The sequence below is a fragment of the Gymnoscopelus braueri genome, assembly GCF_963280865.1.
Source record: "Gymnoscopelus braueri genome assembly, chromosome: 1".
NCBI lineage: Eukaryota > Metazoa > Chordata > Actinopteri > Myctophiformes > Myctophidae > Gymnoscopelus > Gymnoscopelus braueri.
Window position 1 is genome coordinate 22,275,915 of NC_137603.1, and position 21,528 is coordinate 22,297,442.

General features: G+C 43.3%; 1 protein-coding gene across 2 annotated transcripts in view; it reads left to right on the forward strand.

Moving 5' to 3' along the window:
* Positions 1-21,528, forward strand: part of nfatc3a (nuclear factor of activated T cells 3a) — a 142,587-nt gene that overhangs the window by 87,147 nt on the left and 33,912 nt on the right. For both annotated transcript variants that reach the window (XR_013933091.1, XM_080427126.1), the window contains exons 4-7: positions 2,074-2,273; positions 3,445-3,617; positions 5,604-5,744; positions 20,125-20,180. Coding sequence is in view for 1 of the 2 variants with exons in the window: in XM_080427126.1 (XP_080283252.1) it covers positions 2,074-2,273; positions 3,445-3,617; positions 5,604-5,744; positions 20,125-20,180 (570 nt within the window). In the remaining variant the exon portion in view is untranslated. The remainder of the gene's footprint in view (positions 1-2,073; positions 2,274-3,444; positions 3,618-5,603; positions 5,745-20,124; positions 20,181-21,528) is intronic.

The window sequence follows — 21,528 nt, forward strand, 5'->3', positions numbered from 1 at the left end:
CCAGCTGCGGCGGGGCAGGGCAAGGGGTATTGCCGCCGGGTCCTGGGGGTGGAACCACCCCAATGAAAGACCTCGTTCTCTTCGGTTCCCCTCAATGGGCTGCCACACGACCTGAGGCTGGAGGTGTGGGCTGGGAGGGCGCAAGGCACGGAGTGTATGTGTGTGTGTGTGTGTGTGTGTGTGTGTGTGTGTACTTGTATTGCTATACTTGTGAGGGCCAAATGTCCCCACAAAAGTTGACAGATTTTCCTGGACCTCACGAAAAGAAACGGTTGTTTTATGGTTAGAAAAAAGGTTTGTGTTGTTGGGCTTGTAATTAGGAACAGTCAAGTTTGGGTTAGGGTTATAGGATTAGTGTGTGGTGTTGTGCACAGAAAATAGCAGATCTCCTTGTGTAAAATCGCCTTGTGAGCTTGTAGATCAGCTATTTACGGCTTTAGGGTTAAAATGGCAAAAGTTTATGATATAAATGTAATTCATAAAATCGCTGTCTTAAAATATTGATGTCCTCACAACTATAGTAATATGAACGTGTTTGTGTGTGTGAGGGCAGCCGTGCCGCCATGCCCCGCGCCAAGCACAACATTCCAACAGTGGTGGGATTGTGTGGCTTGTGTGGGATGTTTTTCTTGTCTCTTTCTGTCCATTCTGAGGAGGAAAACCTAGCGTCCCCATACCCCACCCCTCTCAACAGTAATCTCCTCACCTGTCTGAATGGCTGGCCCGGGGGGGATGCCCGCCGTGCGTGGGTGAAGGGCACACCGCGGCCACCAGAAGGAACGCCGTGCCAACCCGGGGCTGCCTGGCACGTCCTCTGAGGGGCCGTTGACATTTTCACTGGCCGTGTGGTTTCTTTTTTTTATAACCAGAGCTTGACCAGTAAAAAAGGTGTTTTACTGTAAATGACCATGTATACGAGAGAGAGACCCCACAGCATGAGGTAGAGAGACGTGTCTGGGACTTGCTTTTTCTATGTGGCCTTTCAGTTTGTTTGCCCTTGTGTGGTACTGCGGTACGCCACGTGTATTTGTCGATCATTTGACTTTTTTCTTGTGTTAACCCTCTCTCTCTCTCTCTTTCTGTCTCTCTTGATTTATACGCTCACAAAATACATTTATACTTATAATTTATCACAGTGGTTCTCAAACTTTTTCATGTCAAGGACCCCCAAAATGATATGTACAGTATTTGGCCGCGGACCCCATCTCAAAATGTTTTTTTTTCAGGGACCCCCCCCCCCCCAGAAGCAAAGATTTGAGTTACAAATGGTCGCTTTAAATATATATATTCAAAGATTTGCACACATTTTCAGGATTTTTTTAATAGCCAAAGTATTAAAGGTTAAATCGGATAAAATTGTTGTGACGCTATATTAACACATTTTGCTAGGGACCCCCCCCAAGGACCCCTGGGGGTCCCCAGACCCCACTTTGAGAACCAATGCTTTATCACACGGCGGGTGCCACTGTAGATCTGCTATTTTCAGCGAGCGACACTGCCATACGACGACGCATACGCACAAGCATTACCGACTTTCCGCTCTGACGTTACTTTTCTCTTGCGTTTGGGGAAAACGTGTCTCAGGTTTTTTACAGCGACCGGCGCCACTGACTTTTTGGTAGCGAGCTTCGACTTGTTTTGGACGTAGTCTCGGAAAAGACCACGGCAAGGCCAGACCGGCCAGCCACTGAGGTTCATGGTCCCGGTCAGCTGAAGGGGATTCGGGAGGTGTAACCGTGCTCTTTTGCAAGGATCCTTTCGTCCTTATTAGTGGAGAACCATCAGTACTGGACTGGACTGGTGGGAGGCCAAAGCACCAGATGAATATACCGGTGGCCCTGCCAGAACTATCCCAACACCCTGAGCTTGACATTTAGGTCCCCCCAAAAAAAAGAAAGAAAGTGGGAAAGCAGTGGAAACGTAGAGTATTTGTTCGCTCATGCAACTCATCTGGACCATGTGTGTTCAGGTCTGTTTTCACTCACGTTATACACGTTATTCTCTCTCTCCCTCCCTCTTCTCTTTCTCTATCTGTCTGTCTGTCTGTCTGTCTACATCTGTCTCGTCTCTCAGCTCACGGGCTACAACGAGAAGCCCCTCAACCTGCAGATGTTCATCGGGACGGCGGACGACCGCTACTTGCGGCCGCACGCCTTCTACCAGGTGCACCGCATCACGGGGAAAACGGTGGCCACGGCCAGCCAGGAGGTCATCGTCTCCAGCTCCAAAGTTCTCGAAATTCCTCTGCTGCCCGAAAACAACATGTCGGCCAGGTAGGTGTCAGAAACACTCCCGGGCTCGTATTACTCAGGTTACGAGTCTACCACCAATGGTGCGAGCCCCGTCCAGTGTAAAAAATAATCACATTTATGACCGTACGGGGGTCCACATGTCTTCCAACGCCTTAGTTTATGGATGTTTAATTCAAACCAACAGGACACAATCGGTGCGCGGCAGGAAAATATGAGGGTTTCCCACCAAGCAGAGAAACAGGACTTTATTTCCATATTTATGATTCTGCATCATCCGGGTGATTATATTTATACAAGCTCTGGTTTCGTTTACTTTGGAATTCGCAGGGAGGTATTTGGTAGGGCTTTTCACATTTACAGTTGTAATAAATCATATTCACGGGGCATTTGCAATTTGTGATTCGACACTTAACTCTTTAAGACCTGAGAACGCATCTGTGTGTCATTTTTAGATTTCGTTGGGCTATTCAAAAATAGCAGATATACAAGCTCATAGCGCGGCACCGAGTGCCGCGCTATGAGCTTGTAGATCTGCTATTTTTTTTAAATCGTGAAAAATGTTGAGCAAATCTTTGAATATATATATATTTAAAGCGAGCATTTCTAGCTAAAATGTTATTGCTTCTGGCGATTCTACAAATGTCTTCTAAATCAGTTTAAAACAGTTTTCTGAAACACTTATGTTGCTATAATATTAATGTCAGTGTCAAGGAGCCCCACAACGATATGTATTTGGCTGCGGACCCCCATCTAAAAATAAATAAATCCAGGGACCCCCAGAAGCAAATATTTGAGTAAAAAACAATTGCTTTATAGATATATATTCAAAGATTTGCAAAAAAAAAACACAATTTAAAAAAAAAATAGCAGATCTACAAGCTCATAGCGCGGCACTTGGTGCCGCGCTATGAGCTTGTATATCTGCTATTTTTTAATAGCCAAAAGTATAAAATATGGATAAAGTGGTTACACAGATGCGTCCCCCGGTCTTAAAGGGTTAATTTCCCCCCTTATTGCCGGTTCCCCTACCGGGCTGTGGTTGGTTTTTATATCACTCCCAGGCCCCTCGGTACTTAAATATTTCTTCGACGCCTGCCAATTTCGGATGGGGGCTTGTGCTCATGAGGGCCAACACGGTTGTGTTTTTTTTCTCCCCTCTCTCCGTCCGCACTCTCCGCTCTATACCTTGCAGCATCGACTGCGCTGGCATCCTGAAGCTGCGGAACTCGGACATCGAGCTGCGGAAGGGGGAGACGGACATCGGGAGGAAGAACACGCGGGTGCGCGTGGTGTTCCGCGTGCACATCCCCCAACCCAACGGCAAGGTGCTGTCGCTGCAGGCGGCCTCCATCCCTGTGGAGTGCTGTGAGTGTCTTGCTTCCTGGCCGGAGTCACACACACACATACACACACGCACACACACACACACACATTGGTATTAATATACTTGTGAGAACATCAACATTTTAGTAAATGGCACTTTTATAAATGCAGCTTTTTTTTTGTTGGTGTGCGCCATTTTTAACCCTAAAGGTCCTTACACACCGGGGCGATTTTTTCGTGCGAATAATACGCTTTTTTTAAAAACCTTATAAAGTCAATGCGAGCGTACATGGCGCGAAAAAGCGAAAAAGCGAAGCGAAAAAGCGTCTTTTAATTATTCGGAACGAGTCCGAATTTTGCGTATATTCGCACATTCGCCGGTGTGTAAGGACCTTTACCCTGAAGCCTGAAGTATACTTAGTTGCACACTGGTGCCACGCACCAAAAATGATCGATCTACATGCTCACGCTGGCACACGACACTGGCATGCAGCTAAGTATAAACCAGGCATACTGTAATTCCATCCCTAAATCGAACCTCTAAATACCTGATCCTAAACCCAACCCCAACCTGATTTTTTTCCTAATTGTAAGCCCATCTTATTAAACGTATTATAACCATAAAACAACCAGGAAAAGTGTCCTCACAATGTCGGTATACTTGTGGGGATATTTTGCCCTCACAAGTATAGTGTACACACACACACACACACACCCCCACACACACACACACACACACACACACACACACACACACACACACACACACACACACTTCCAAACAAGCATACGCACACACATCCAAACATAGACATTCTGATAGCACACATAAATCCTGAAAAGCCTACATATACGTGCATTGACACAAGGCACACATTACGCAGACATCCATATATCGCCGGTGTTGATAGAAAACCTCCATATTTCAACTTTTTATGTTTGTATCATTATTTTAATTTTAAAATAATTATAATAAAAAAAGGAACCGCTTAGTTTGGACATACAAGGCTTCCACCCAACAGCGACGATATACAAACACAGAGATCCCGGCACACACACACGCGTGCTCCCTTACAGACATTAACACGCTGTTCTACAATCTGTACTTGTTGATTAGAGAGCCACAGTACTGCTGGTCTAGCTGTTTTACTGAATGTTGATTTAATCTACTGTTTGCACTCATTGAAAGACGCTTTAGATAACGGTGTCCGATAAATGCCCTTCTAGTCTGGCTTTTGGCTCAGCAGCCACACACACACACACACACACACACACACACACATATCTAGACAGTGTAAATGGCCGCGTCAGTTCAGTAATGTTGTTATTATTATTATTTATGTATTTTTCTCTTCAATCTCACCTTTATTTTACCAGAAGACAGTCCCAGGAGACATTCAGAATCTCTTTTACAAGAGTTCTGGCCGAGACTGCAGCATAAAAAGTTTCACATAAAATAAACATAAAACAGCAACATAAAAACTTTATACATAATAAAACTTAAAAAGAACGTAAAAAATAATAACAGTACGAGGGGATTTAGCTGCGTTCAGTAACGGGACATAAGTGGTCCAATAGCCCTTAATCCAGTTTTTCTTAATCCTCCATTCTGATAAGAGAGTCTAGTTTGAGGTGACTCTGTGGCTCACACCAAGATGAGGATGCAGACACATTCAAATCAATTTCACCAAAGACTGTGCAGGTTAGAGGAATGACCGACAGAAATTGTCCATCAGAATCAACTTTCAATCAATCAATCCACTTTATTGTCACGTCACAGGTTCGTACTGTAGGTGTAAAGAAGTGGGGGAAATTCTTTTTCTCGTGAGCGCTTCATCATTTTGTAGTTTTTTCGTGAGAAGAGAGAGGGATAGAGAACGAGTAAGAGCAGTAGAGAAATAAAGGAAAACACAGCATAGAAACGGGTTAAATAATCAATTAGATATATTGCATATATAATCCATGTGATTGACGATAATAATAATCGTGGTGTCGTGCGTTCCTCTGGGTCCTGTGCTTGCCTTTCAGCCCAGAGATCAGCTCAGGAGCTTCCCCAGGTGGAGAAGTCCAGCCTGAGCAGCTGTCTGGTCAGCGGGGGGGAGGAGATGCTCATCACCGGATCCAACTTCTTCCCCGAGTCCAAGGTCATCTTCCTGGAGAAGGGTCCCGGTAAGAGAGAGACGTCAGCACAGCAGCATGGCTCACTAAACACACACTGTTTTGAAACTGTTCTCTGTGCACTGTAGTGGTGGAAAGTAACTAAGTACATTTACTTAAGTACTGTACTTAAGTACAATTTTGAGGTATTTGTACTTTACTTGAGTATTTCCAATTTCCAATACTTTTACTTCTACTCCACTACATCTCAGAGGCAAATATTGTGCTTTAACTCCACTACAATTATTTGAGAACATTAGTTACTAGTTACTTTTCAGATATAAATTATGATATTATGAAACATACATTAACCACTTTAGCCCTGTTTTATACATAGGCTATTTGAAAATAGCCGATCTACAAGCTTGATCTACAAGCTCACAACGCGTCGCGAAGCGACGCGTTGTGAGCTTGTAGATCTGCTATTTTCAAACATTTTAGTACTTCTACTTTTGGTACTTTAAGTACATTTTGATGCCAATACGTTTGTACTTTTACTCAAGAAAATTTTGAATTCTGGACTTTTACTTGTAACAGAGTATTTTTATTTTGCAGTATTGGTACTTTTACTTAACACATTGAATGCCAAAAACGGTCCGGACCGTTTTTGAGGGTCCAAACGAGAAGTGCCGAAAACGGTCCGGACCGTTTTTGACCCAATTCTATTTTTATACATGTGGGCCACGTGGGGCGCTAAAACGAAACTTTGACATCACCCAAGCATTTTCTGAGAAGAAGAGGCTGGATCTGGCTCCATGTCAAAAATCCTTCCGGTCGGCGTTTTCAATGTTATCTCCTTGATTAAAAGCTTAATATCTCCATTTCTTTTTAATGTGGTGGAAACGAGCCGTTTTCGATCGGCGATCACGCTGCAATGGAGGGTCGCGTTGGAAATATTATTGTTCCAGGCGTTAGTCGGGACCCTCCGCCGTCTCGCACGCACGCTTTGTTTACATGCATTTCCGCGTCGGGGCTTCTCACAGCACGAATCGTATAACGCAAGTGGATGGAAGAAATGCTGGCACTCAACGTATACTATTTTAATAAACCTCTGGCACCCAATGTGTTAAAGGGATATTTCACTTTCAAAAAAACTTTTGCTCATTTTATCATCTATTCAGGCTTTTGTGAGCCCCCAGACAGTTTATAAGTTACTAGATTTAGTATTTAGATATTTGATATTCATTTTATCAGACACGCCCCCTTCCTATACAAACCCATTATAACTTCAAACTCCATTTTAACCCGTTAGATTCATCAAAAACACCCGTCCTTGGTTCTGCTGACTCACCCTGCCCTCCTAATACGTGAGGGGGCCGTGTTTTTTTGATTACTTTTTTCATTTATTTTATTTAATTTTTTTAATGTATTTAATTTTTTTCATTTTCCAAAAAAAATATTAAAAATAAATGAAAAAAGTTATCGAAAAAACACGGCCCCCTCGCGTATTAGGAGGGCAGGGTGAGTCACCAGAACCACTGTGTCATGATGCTACAGTGCACCACTGGTGCACTGTAGCATCATGACAGCTCACTAAACACACTGTGTGAAACTGTTCTCCATGCACTGTAGCACAAACACACTGTGTGAAACTGTTCGCCATTCACTGTTGTAGCATCATGACCGGTACAGGCAAACCACCTTTACTAAAGAGCTGGAGAGACGGGGATACCCCTGTTTGTTACTGAACAAAACACTCTATAGCAATGATTACTATCACAATATAGAGCTTTAGCTTTTTAACAACTAAGAAAAACGTGTTTTAATGAAGAAATCTCTCTTACTACCTTTAAATTCTATACTGTCATTGTCACCGCTTTGGTCATATACGGTAGCATAACTATACTGTAGTAAAGTACCGGAGTAATACTAAACATAATTGCACGTTTAAAGTTGGAATCCGGAAATTATTTGAATGAATGAAAGGTTATTTGAACGTATCTGTATTGTACAGTATGTTAATACTACAGTATGTAACTATCTGCAGTGGTTGGAGGTGGTCTTCGCTAGGACACCTACTGGTTCACAAGTAGTACTGCCTCAAGCTCATGAGAGACATTTGGTCTCCCAGGTGGGAGACTGCGGGATTGAATCCTAGGTACGACATCAAAGTTACAGACTGCATCTTCAATAAGTGATGGACATCTGAATTTCACTCATGAATCAATCTCTTCTCCAGGGTGTATTTTTGGATAGATTTTACAAATCAATCTGTGCTTTAAAAAATGCATCAAAAACCGCAACGATAATGCAAGCCAAGAAAATAACCGCACAGTTCTATTTGGCATGTTCAATTACATGTCTACAAGCACGTTTTAAGTTTACGCAAGTTGATTATCATACCGTACTGAAATGAAGGGAATCCACTGGCTTCCTTGAAAAACACAAACCACGTTATGCTTCAGGTAACAGTAATGTCAAGACTTATCGTGCCAGACCACCTCTATGGTCCTTTTTAAAGGGAGCATGTTATGCTAACCTTAACCCTAGTCCAGTGGTTCTCAACCTGTGGGTCGGGGCCCCCAGGGGGGTCCCCACATGATTTTTGGGGTGTCCCCAGATTACAGTATGAAGTGACAATTTAAGGTATTTTAATACATAATACCTAAAAAAAAAGTAAAACAAAAAAAAATGAAATGACTGCATCAAAAGTAATCAACCAACTATACTATGAAAAACTGGTCAAACGTTGGCCAAATTGTCAAATAATAAAAGAGGCAAACATTTGGAAAATAGTCGATTTACAAGCTCACAGCGCCTCGTGTTGCGAGCTTGTAGATCAGCTATTTTTGCAATATTTATCTGTGGGAACTGAGTCAAACTAAATGTGATGCCTCAACTCCTACGTTTCCAAGTGTTTCTCAGGGTGGGGGGTCCCCAGGTCAAATATGATTATTTTGGGGGGTCCCCAGTTCAAATATGATTATTTTGGGGGGTCCCCAGTTCAAATAGGATTATTTTGGGGGGTCCCCAGTTCAAATAGGATTGTTTTGTGGGGTCCCCAGTTCAAATAGGATTATTTTGTGGGGTCCTCAGTTCAAATAGGATTATTTTGGGGGGTCCCCAGTTCAAATAGGATTATTTTGGGGGATTGCGTCCAGAAAAGGTTGAGAACCACTGCCCTAGTCTATGGTCCCCAGTGTCTGTGTTGGAGCCTCTGAAGCCTGATTTTTACTTTGTCGAACGACAGTGTCGCTTATAAAATTGCTTTGCAGTGTGACATGGTGTGAGCTTGTAGATCTGCTGTTTGTGGCCCCCGAGTAGCATCTTGACACCACAGTGTTAATACAGTATTTTAATGAAATAAAAGTAAAAGTAACTTTTTTTTATAAAGCACTTTACTCCAGTAACCTAAAAAAGCAATCTGCACATTTTCAAAAAAGCCTCACAAACAACTTGTTGGTTTAATTATGAGACAAAAGGAGTGAGAAAAACAGATCCGTGCGAGTGAAAACAAACACAGCTGTAGATTCCTTTGTCAATGAGTTTTAAAAATCAGAATCAGTGTGCCCTTTAATGAACCAAATGATTATAGTTATACCACATTAAAACACAGAATGGTATCATTGTTGTCTCTCAGAATTAGTATCCGACTAACAGGTCCAAGCAGAGATGTGCACCTGGATTATGAGACATGCTACAAATATGACTTATTGTTTTGGCAAACAGGTAGATGGGAGTTTTGGATCTTTTGTGTCTCCTAGAGCGCTCTTCAATTCCTTGAAGCCAGAAACAACAATGCCACTTTTTTACAGTGTGACACCTCCTACCTCTAGTATGTTAATTGCACTACATGGATTTACCTTGTCATGCCCGGAATGTCTCTGCCTGGCTCAGGAGACAATAGCCATCTCTCAAAACAGACAATGGACATGTCTGACAGAGCCATTAGCGTAATGATGCCGGGCATGTGTTCTGTGTCATCTAAAAACACACCATGTCACTTATTTTCTGGTTATCAGCTCTGCCATCAGATCTGCCAGGTTGTCTTGGCCCTGGCTAGCGCTGCAAGCCTTCAGGGCATGTTCTCACACACGCGCGCGCACACGCATGCACACACGCACAGGCACACCCCCACACACACACACACGCACACACACACACACACACACACACACACACACACACACACACACACACACACACACAGCCACGTGTACATACATACACAGGACAGATTTATTGCTTCTGGTTACGTAAGTTTATCCGGTGAGCACTGTAAATAGACCAGGTGTTATCTTGTATCCAGACTTGCACCATATTTTGTTAATTTCTAATGTGGCCTATTTGTGCTGGTGTTTGGTGGACCTGTATCTTGGAGCACTGGCAGAGATGATTGTTCATACAGGATTTGATTTACCGAAGACACAAAGTACCGTAAAAGAAAACTGAAGTTATATTATTTAAACTAGAGATTACAGACTCAGGAGAGAGGCTGTCATAACCACTAATAACCTAATTTTGGACATGGCATTATAGGTGAACATTTTCAAAACGTTTAAAAAATGGCAAAAGATAGCCGATCTACAAGTTCACGCTATTTTCCCTATTTGTGAAATAGGTCTTAAGTGGTTAATCTTGTTACAAACATAAGCAGAACGTGTCATGGGGGATGAGGCTCACTTGCTGGATTCAGTGTGGAAGCTTAAATTTGGAGTCCGAAAAAGTTTGTAACTGGTTGCAGGTGGCTGGTTTAGGATTCTGTTCAGCTTGATTATATCACATGGGAATAAACTTGTTTAAAGACTATCAGGGAATTCAGCATGAAACGCTGAAGAGCCAGAGGTGATCATGTTTTATCATGTGAAGATGCATGATGCATCGTTTAAGAATTTCCCTTCTGGGAGCACCCTGGTAGCTTAGCGATATAGCATCCAGGCCTCAATGGTGGCAGGTCAATAGCTTTATCCTTACAGTAACGCCCATATTAGACATACGTATACACCGGCAAGACGCTGGCTCAGCAGCGAGTTTCAATGCAAAGTCTATGGAGACGAGCTTCTCCACAATTCTCCTCAGCGTCGTGACGCTCAACAGAAAAAAGCGTGAGGTTTTCTGGAGTAGAAACACTCTCACTCAACACCACTTGCAAGTTGCAACTGACAAAAAGTAATTGTTGCTGTATGCACATGTCATACAGTAGAGATTATGAAAGTTTAAAACTAGCATCAATACACTACAGACAACTTAACAACATACATAAACAACCAGGACAGCTCCGGCCCGCCGGTGGTCTGAACGGCACGCCGTTAGTCAATCAATATCGATTCCTTTCTGATCTACACAGCTGCTGCTTTAAATCTTGGATTTCAAAATGTGATACTTTCCATACGGTCAGTTCCTTCACCTCAACAAGCAGATACACACACCTTGACACACTGGTGGTGACGGCTGTCACTCATAACCTCGAACTCGCCCCAATTATTTATTTTAGCGGCGTGGACTAGCTTCGACACTGCCTGTGTGAGAGAGGTGCAACGTGGTGATAAAGCACTCAAACCTGCCCCCCGTTAGAGGCCTTGGGGTGATTCTCTATGGCATTGGTTCTCAAAGTGGGGTCCGGGGACCCCCAGCGGTCCTTGAGGGAGTTCCAGGGGGTCCCCAGCAAAATTTGTCAATGTAGCGGCACAATTATTTTTAACCACATTAACCATATGTTATACTTTAACTATTCAAAAATAGCAGATATACAAGCTCATAGCGCTATGAGCTTGATCTGCAATTTTTTTTAAATCCCTTGCTCAAAATATTTTTGAGATGGGGGTCCGCAGCCAAATACATATCATTTTGGGGGTCCTTGACATGAAAAGGTTTGAGAAGCACTGCTCTATGGCCACCATAGAGTCCTGGGTGTGATTCTCTATGGCTTGGCGTGCCAGCAAGCTCAAATGGCAGTGTTGGCAGGTGAGAAAATTAGATTTGAATTAATTTCAGGACATTTAACTTTAATGAATAAATACATAATCTTTGAAAGGTTTTACAAAAAAAAGGTTTGAGAACCACTGCTCTACCGCACACCCCTCTCTCTCTCTCCATAAGAGAATGGCACGTAGTGGGGCCTGGCCCTGTGATGGAAACTGTGAATGGTTGGCATTCAGCGAGCCAGTCCCTGCCTGCCCCACGCTACCTTTAGTACAAAGACAGCAACAGAGTCAAGTTCGCACACGGTAGCTTGTCGATGGCTGTTTTCACTGACTGAGAACCATTCTCTTAAAGATACTGTAGGAAGAAAGAAAGAAAGTAAAGGGGGGGGGGAAAAACAACACAGAGGCACATAGGAATGCTTGTGTAGTTCTTTGAGGGGCGCTAGGTGAAGCATGGCGTTAGGAAAAGCATGCGTTGTAGAAACAACGCGCCGGTGGTCAGGGCTTTTGGATCCCCTTCAGGGAGCGAGTGGAAACCCACACAGAGGTGCATTGTGGGTTACGGGGAGAAAGTGGAGGAAAAGTTGGGCCCCCTGCTGAGAGGGAGGGAGGGGGGGGGGGGGGGGTGCACGATTCCCCCTCATCAGTGGTTCCCAAGCTGGGGTACGGGGCCCTCCTTTGGAGGGCGCCAAAGATCGCGGGGGTGGGGGGTGTGAGGCCTTGTATGAAGGTAGTCAAAGGTTTCACCCACTCTCTGCCTGTATGTTGTCAATGTGATATCAGCACAACTTGTCATACAGAATTATATATGTATAGCTTAAATAGCCGATCTACAAGCTCACAACACGTTGCATCGCCACGTGTTGGGAACTTGTAGATTGTCTATTTCGTTTCAATATCCGTTGTATGAGAAGTGCTGTATATAGGGCTTAAGTGGTTAACATGTCTGAAAAACACAAGCGTGTGTGTGTGCGCGTGTGTGTGTGTGTGGGGGTCTCCGCTTTTGTCAAAATGTAAGAAGGAAAAAAGGTTGGGAACCAACCAGTGCCCCCTCATCATTGCTAATCCGTATGCCTTTCAGCAGAACAGGCCTGATTCGACTGAACGCTGTTATGGAAGAGAGTAAAGAAACAGAGGGGCAGTGACACACATTTTTCCGCCTGCCTCTCATACATGGAGGATAAGGTGGGATCACGGCTAATGGCGGAGCCGGGGGCTTATACTGTGGGTTGCACACAGAGACCGAGAGATTATGGGTTTCACAGTGCACAACGGGACATGCTTCTCATCACTGTTACTGCTGTTGAGAGATGTCGCATTATTGTGGAGAACGGTCTAACGTTTTGGAACTTTGGCTCTAGTGTTGGGTAATTGATCACGCATGTAGACAATGTGTGGCTGCTCCCAGCGATTTGCATGATATGAGGTCACGGCCTCTTTGTTTTGTTCACTATTTTGATCATTATTTATGATACGTTTTATTTATTTATTTAAAAAAAATCTTGCCTTTATTGATAGTCCACAGTGTAGAGAGACTCGGGGAGTGACATACACCACAGGTCCGCCGGGTACGGGGATGGAATCTGGGACTGGCTTTTGAGAGTGTCAGAGCCTACGGTATATCGTTGCCGTCGGGCAGAAACCTCCTATCTCCATATTCTAACTTTTTGCATTTTTTTTCGTAAATTAACGCCCTACTTGATCATACTACAGCGTCACTCAAAAGTATCAAAAAAGTAGCAGATCCACAAGCTCGAAATGCAGCGCGAAGAGAGCTTGTAGATCTGCTACTTTTTATATATTTTTTATTTGAATCCTGAAAAGTAACAGTTTTGGACATATGAGGTTTCCACACCGACAGAGACGCAATATGGTATAGACGCCTTAACCACTCGTCGCCACTATCGGCGCCCCTGTTCATTTTATTACAGTACTCCCAGTCACTCTGTCTGCTGGTTTGATCTGGGATGACATTTAAAGAATTAATATAAAACATAAAAAGAAAGTTGAGGCTGATCGGTCCAGTGGTTTGGGAGATTAGCCCCCCGGAACAAACAGACACGCACACACACTCACAGACAGACCAGACCCTCTCTTAGACAAGCTCCTACAGAGCCATGTTGATATTTTCGGCGTGTGACATACTGTAGCCACACAATCAAGTATAAAACAGGCAGACAGAGATGAGACATAATTTCCAGCAGGGAATCGAACCTGGGACGTTACCATTACACGGTCAACGCACAAACCGCTCAGCTACAATACCTGAACACCCCGCCCCCCCCCCCCCCGCCCCCATACTCACATTTATACCCAAAAAAAAGCTACTTTCCAGCATGTCTGGACATCGCATGCCGGTTTGGTTTCTATGAGGTGCTTGTTTTCCTGACCTTCTCTCGCTTTTTTTCCCTGCGTTTTGCGCGCTGCGTTGACACGTATCCCCGCTGAATGAAGGAGAGAGAGGTTTGGAGTGAAGTCAGACCATCAAGGTCCAGGTTCCAGTCTGCGTGTGCGGTCCAAAGCGTTCACTCTGTGTACGAGACGTCCCTGCTGGCCTGAACCAAATAACCAGCACATCCACCTTGGCTTTCTCCCCAGCCGCTTTACTACCTGCCTGGCTGTCACTTAATGCAGTGCTTCTCCAACGTTTTCGGTCAGACCCCCAAAATTGATATGTATTTGGCCGCGGACCCCCCCCCCCCCCCCCCCATCTGAAAATGTTGGGACCTGTGTGAGATTTTTTTTAATTATTATTAAACATTTTCTGAAAAGAAATTCTGACATTTAAAAAAATAGCAGATGTACAAGCTTGCAGCGCAGCGCAAGGTGACACACTGTGAGCTTGTAGATCTTCAAATAAATATAAAGTGGTTAAAATAATTGTTATGCTACATTCATTCAACCTTTTATTTAAGATTCTCGGAGAGATCAATTGAGGGAGACCCTCATTTACAATGATGCCGAGATTACACACATATAAATAACATAAGAGTAACAAGAGAAAACAATAAAGTTGACACAAACAGTTAAAACAATTGCATGTTAACATCAATCAGTTAAAACAGTTGCATACAGGTAAGACACGGTTATTTAATAGATTCCTAAAATGGCCAATACATTAACTACTTTTCCTGGGGACCCCCTGGAACCCCCCCCCCCCCCCCCAGGACCCCACTTTGAGAACCACTGACTTAATCAGACTGAGAGGGACTGTAAAAAAAATGGAGCAATGTGAAAAATTAAGTAATTTTATGTTATTCGAGGATCCCCATGTTTGATATTAATTAGGCCATGGACCCCAATCTATACTGTGAAATCATTTAACTCTGACGGTTACTTCTTAACTATCAGTCATTGGCTGAGTGCGGACCCTGTGGAACCCTCTCAGAATCAGAATAAGGATCAATGTTATTGTCACATCACAGGAGAAGGGAGAGCAAGGAGAAAATGTAGGAAAGAAACCGGTCAAAAGAAAAATCTAATACACATAGCAGAAAAAGCAGAAGGTACTGTATGTACATGTAGTTAGACATGAGGTGAACCCCTGGATGCCATGTTAAGAACCACAGATTACAGAAACACACATAGAATCACGCCTCGTTTTCCCCAACAACGAGGAGGAAAAAGGAGCCGCTAACAGCCTTAGTTTATGTTCAGCAGTACGACGGTGCCGCTTGCCAACAGGAATAAGATCCAGCAGTGCTAACGGCACGCCGGTGCGCCGGGGATATAAATTAAGGCTTTACTTAAGGAGTTCTATTTGACGACGGCTGAAAGTTTACACAAGAGGGAGTGAGTGTTTGCAAAAGCCTAGAATGTGGGCCCCCCTATCCCCACACACGCTCCACCACCAGGATGTCTTTGCACAGTTATTATAAGCCAACAGCCATTTGTTTTCCTTGTCAGATCTTACCAACACAATGAGTATATTTTCTTTTCCCCTTTCTGCTGGGTGTGCAGTCAGTGGTGTCGGGGAGGAGGGGGGGGGTGGAGGGGGGCTCGGTATGAGGTTCGTGTCGGATCTTGTTGCCTCGGCGGTGCGCATGTGGGGCCCCCCAACGCCCCCACCCCACCCCGCCCCGCCGCCTGTTGAATGTCAACATTGCGCGCTGCAGCGCCGCACCGCTGTCAGCCGGCGCAGAGGGAATCCAAGGTCATTCGCTGCTTCAGTGAGAAACGCTCTCCCACTCCCACAGCTCATCCCCGGAGAGAGCCAACCTTTTGTGGTTTTACAATAGAGAGACAGAGAGAGAGACATTGAGAGAGAAAGAGAGAGAGCGCAGGGGAGATTAGTGGGACTCCGGCTCCAATTTTCCTAGCGTTAAGGGTAAGATCAGAGCAGGTACAGTAAGTCACTTATTCAAAGCTCTGGGGGTCTTGATGGAAGGCAGAAAAGCCTAAATGTGACATGGCTTATGTGAACTTAAACCCCATATACTTAGTTGACTGGAGTCCCCCAGGGGGTCTATAATAGACCCCTCCTGTTTTCTCTCTACACCAGTGTTTATCAACCCTGGCAAACGTCCCAATTTTGGTCCCGGGCTACTGCTGAGGTGTGCCGCGCCGTTTGAAGAAGGTTTGAAAAAATATAATTTTGAAAAAAAAAAAAAACCTTTTTTTTTTTTTTTTTTTTTCACAATAATAATAATCAGGCATAGAAACAGCCCCGAGGTGAAAAGGGTGACAACATGCTGTTTTTTTCCGGGTCAGGTGTCACACTATTGCCCTATTTGGATTCAAAACGGCTAGTGGAAGCTGAAAAGCTACAAGTTTGCATGTCTGAATGATGCAAAAACAGAAATATTTGTTTGCATTTGCTTTTTTTCTCCCCCATATATTTTCATAATAAAAAAGTGCGTATCGTATCGTATCGAAATCGTATCGAAGTTGTGTGCCCAATATCGTATCGTATCGTTTCATGAAATGAAAAAACACCCCTAGTGTGTGTGTAATGTGTGTATATATATATACCGTATATATATATATATATATAATTATATTTATATATACCGTATATCTAGGTGTGCCCTGGGATCTTTTGTCTATGCCAGGTGTGCCTTGGCACAAAAAAGGTTGATAAACACTGCTCTACACCAGCGATCCCCAACCTGTGGGCCACGGCCCACCATTGGACCGTGAGGATATTATATACGATTTGACTGATAATAACATTGATATTGAAAAGAATTATAATGGCAATCATGGTATCTGTTTTCATTGTGATACCAATGAATAGGAACTTAAAGTACACTGTGTTAGTTCCATTGATCCAAGCCCGAACACAATTGATTGATTGATCATTACAATAAGCATGCTCTGAAGATGCACGCGGCCCACCCATCTGAACGAATGCGAACACGAGATTTTCAAGTGGGCCCTGATCAAGAAAAGGTTGCGATCTGCTGCTGCTGTACACTAAATATCTTGCCTGAAAATACTCGATCTACGAGTCACATTGCGACGTGTTGTGAGGTTGTAGATCACAACACGTCACCCCCCCCCCCGTCCGTCCGTCCTTCCGTCCGTCCGTCCGCCACGCTACGAGCTTGTAGATCTGCTATTTCTTTTACATCTTGAACATTTGTGCAAATCTTTGAATACATATATTTTTTTGGAAACAACATTTTTAACTCAAATCTTTGCTTCTGTGGGTCCCTGGAACAACATATTTTTTATGGGGATCGGTGGCCAAAAACATATCATTCTGGGAGTCCTTGACATGAAATAGTTTGAGAACCACTGATATAACAGGATAATAGTCAGGATTTAGAAGACATTTGTAAAGATTTGCACACATTTTCAAGATTTTTTTAGTAGCCAAACAAATCTAAAATGACAGAGATGCGGGTTCCCGGATTGAATGTGTTAAAGAGCTCCTCGTTGTGCAGAACGGTCATGGGGGGGTTCTTTCAGCAGGCCACGCTGCAGAACATCCACATTGATGTTTTTTGAGGGAAGCCCCTTTGAGAGGAGACACAGCAGCAGGTGTACAGAGATATAATCGGGACCACGTGTGCTGCCTTCAAACGCAGGCAAAAACAAACGCACCGCTGCCAAAAAAGCCACGCGGCACAGAGTTAGGATCGGAATGAGTTGCTGCTTCTTCCTCTTCTCCTTCTTCTTCTTCTTCTGCTTCTTCTTCTCCTTCTTCTTCTTCCCCGCGGCCTGTTGTGATGACCATGACTTCTTCCGACCGCGCCGACTAGCCGCGCAAGTGTTTCCCCGCCGGGTTCTCCGACCTCAACTGCTTCCCCCTCTCTCTCTCTCTCTCTCTCTCTCTCGGAGCAGCAGCTGCCCCTAAGATGTCTGGCCAAATAATTAGCTCCCTCGTAGGAAAACTGGAAAAATCAAGGGATGTTTCCTAAGCCAGAAACCTGGCAGCGTGCGGAGGCATTTTCAAATAAATAGAGTTATTCCACTGCTCCTTTTCCACAATCCCTAACCCAGGCAAGACAAACAGCGGGGCTATTTAGACATCTGATTACTTTTTAATGGCTGTAAAAATAATTCTCCACGGGGCGCTTCTGGGCCTGTTAAAAAACGACGTCATTTTGATGCCTCTCGCTTCTCCCAACGGAACGAATTGAAATGCCACTGCTGCTTGCGGAAGGAAGCCTTTTTGTGGTTCTTTCAGGCCGGGGCACTGTTTTGAAAAAGCAGAGTACGCCGCCGACATGATCGCTAGGAAAGTGGACCCCGGAGAGGACTCTATCCAGACGAGGACCGGAATAATGTCCAAAAACTATTACGCCACACTTCCAGACGGCTCTGGATTATAACAGCCCATACATAGATCTTTCGCGCGGTCCTGTGTGGTGGTCTGTCTGAGCACGTTGTAAGGCTAATATCTTCTGCAGTTATCCACACCAGATAAATCCCCTCCAATTTCCTCTCTGCTTTATCAGAAATTAAATGGGGGGAAAAAAAGAACCTGGGTTCCAAATGAATTCAATGTAGTTATTATTTAGTCACGGTCCTCTTGTTAATACTTTTCATTGCTTCGATACTTATAGAACCCACAGACACGCTTAACCACTTTCAAACCTGGCGTCACTATTTCGGGGCAAGTCATTATAGGCGACGATCTGCAAGCTCACATCGCAAAGCATTGTGAGCTTGTAGATCAGGTATCGTCGCTAGTTTTAAAGATTTTAAAAAATAAGACAAAGTATAAAATAGGGCAATAATGTATTAACCCATTAAGACCTGAAACAAAACAGTTTTCTGAAAATACTTAGGTTTCTATATCAGTGGTTCTCAAACTTTTTCATGTCAAGGACCCCCAAAATTATATGTAATTGACCGCGAACCCCCATCTCATAATATATTGTTCCAGGGACCCCCAGAAGCAAAGATTTGAGTTACAAATGTTCGCTTTAAAAATGTTTACATTCAAAGATTTTCACAAATTTTCAAAAATAGCAGATCTACAAGCTCATAGTGCCGCGCTATGAGCTGGTAAATCCGCTGTTTTTGAATAGCCAAAGAAATTGAAAATGACACAGATGCGTTCCCAGTCTTAATGGGTAAAAAAGAAGAAGGAAAAAAAGATGAAATATGGAGATTCAAGTTTTCCGCCTGACAGTGACAACGTCTGTTTTTCTGTGCATTATTAAAGCAGATTTTCCCCTTGTTTGAAATAAATGCGTTGGTGCAGGACTCTGGTAATTCCATTACACTAGGAAGTGACAGAGTCCTGTGTGTGTCATGTGTCTGTGTGCTCCATCATGCGTTCAGCGTGGGGAGATCATTGTCTGGGAGGTTCCTCTCTGTGGAGGTTTTGTCCATTTGTCCATCATGTGAAAACCAGACATTGCCAGATACAATCCAATGGGACTGCTATGGTCTTCTGTGGTCTTCCATAATGTTCCCATGGATTCAAGTTCTCAGTTACCTGTCATTGATTTCAGACATTTGGATTCCACAGAAGTCTTCTATAGAATGCATGTGTTGCGCACCGAAAATAACCGCAGTGGATTGACTGGTAGTTATTTTAAGATTCAAGAGTATTTGAAGTGGTCAAACTAGCAATAGAATAGATTAAAGAGAGTTTGAATCAGTCAATCTAACAATAGAATACATGTTCAGAAGCATCTTCCATAAAACCCTAATCTATGGTCTCACATTATCATCATAAAAGCTACGGTTAAAAGCCTCAGTCTGCGATCTCTTCAACTGTCATTGTCTCTTTGCACGCACGTTCCCACTAGGCCGAGGAAGAAATGCCACCATTTTCACATTGTCCTGTTATAGCGCCACCAGCAGGCCGATTTTTGCTCAACATATTTTTTTTACAAATTTGTCCAAAACTAACACAAATCGGTACAGGTTATCTCTGGGCTCATGTGATCAAGATGTATACGTTAGATGTTTCAGATCCTTTTCCAAGTGGCTATGACCAAAGTTTGCGGGCCCTGGGTAGGCAACCCAGGGCAACCCCAGTCCCACAGGTTGAGAACCGCTGTCTTAAATGAACAATGTTAATAATGTCATGCTTTTATGTTGTTGTTGTTGTTGTTGTTGTTTAGATGGACGACCACAGTGGGAAGTCGAGGCAAAAGTCATGCGTGAAAGATCTCAGGGGGTAAGTAGTACTGGACACTCAACTGGTGCTTCACAAACGTTTTGGGTGGAGACCGGAAACAGAAATTTGATGTCTCCCTGGAACCCAAACTAGTAAAAAATAGCCGATCTACAGTACATGTTTTTATTTTTGTATGTATGAAGTTTATTAACACATTGACTGCCAGGGTAAAACAGGGTACAGTCAGTGCCTGGATTTTTAACCATTTTTGAACCTTTTTCAAGTAGTCACAAAATATTTTCAGTGATCACCGTCCTCAAGGTGATCCCCTCATTACACACATAGAGGTCTCGTACAATCGGGGGGAAAAAAATTAAAACATTAGGTAATCCGTTTCATAGTTGCAGCCAGTTGAAAATAGTTGAAAATAGTCAAAAATACATATTTTAGAAAAAAAATACACAGGAGCCGAGATACAGGCTTTTGAAGTCATAAGTTAACCAGGAAGTGGATTGGAGTCTAAATCTTCGAAAAATGATATCTCCTGGTGCTGAGAAAAAGAAAAAAAAAACAACGCACACAACGCATGGCTTCTCAAAAACGGTCCGGACCGTTTTTGGCACTCAATGTGTTAAAAAAATAATAAAAAAATACGAAATTGAAAAAAAATAAGTTTACTAGCGACCCATTAAAATGGGTCCGCGACCCCAAAACACTCCGACCCAGTGTTTTGGAAACACTGATGTAAACTACTACTACGGTTTACTTAAAAGCTGTTTTAGGGTGCAGTCACTCACAAACTTTCATTCTGCCAATGCGGCGGATTCTGCCAATGCTTTTCAATGGGAATGGAGCCATTTGTGGATTTCCGCAGATTTTGTTTTAAAGCATTGGCAGAATCCACCGCATTGGCAGAATTAGAATTCTGCCAATGCGAAATACTATGTAAAAAATATTTTTAAAACTATTAATTCGAGTGAACGATGCAATTCTATTGAGTGATTATACTGTAGGTTATTATTATTTTCCTTTTTCTTTTTTCGGTGTGACTGCACCCTGTTAAAAAGTTAAAGCTCTATATTCTGATAGAAATTGCTATTGAGTGTTTGTTCAGTAACGGGTCTACCCGTCTCTCCAGCGGTCGGGATCCACATTTCATTCAATCAGGAAAGAAAATCCCACAAAAACGATGTATATCAGCTTGTGCTCCAGTTCAAATGTATTTGTTTCATCACTTCCAATTTCACTTGTTTATCCTGCATCCAGACTGAGTTCTTTCTCCTGATTGGATGAAATTGGTATCCCAGTTTCTGTTTACTAAAGAGCTGGTGAGACGGGGAGACCCCTGTTACTGAACAAACACTCTATAGCAGTGACTACTATCAGATATACAGCTATTTAACACTTA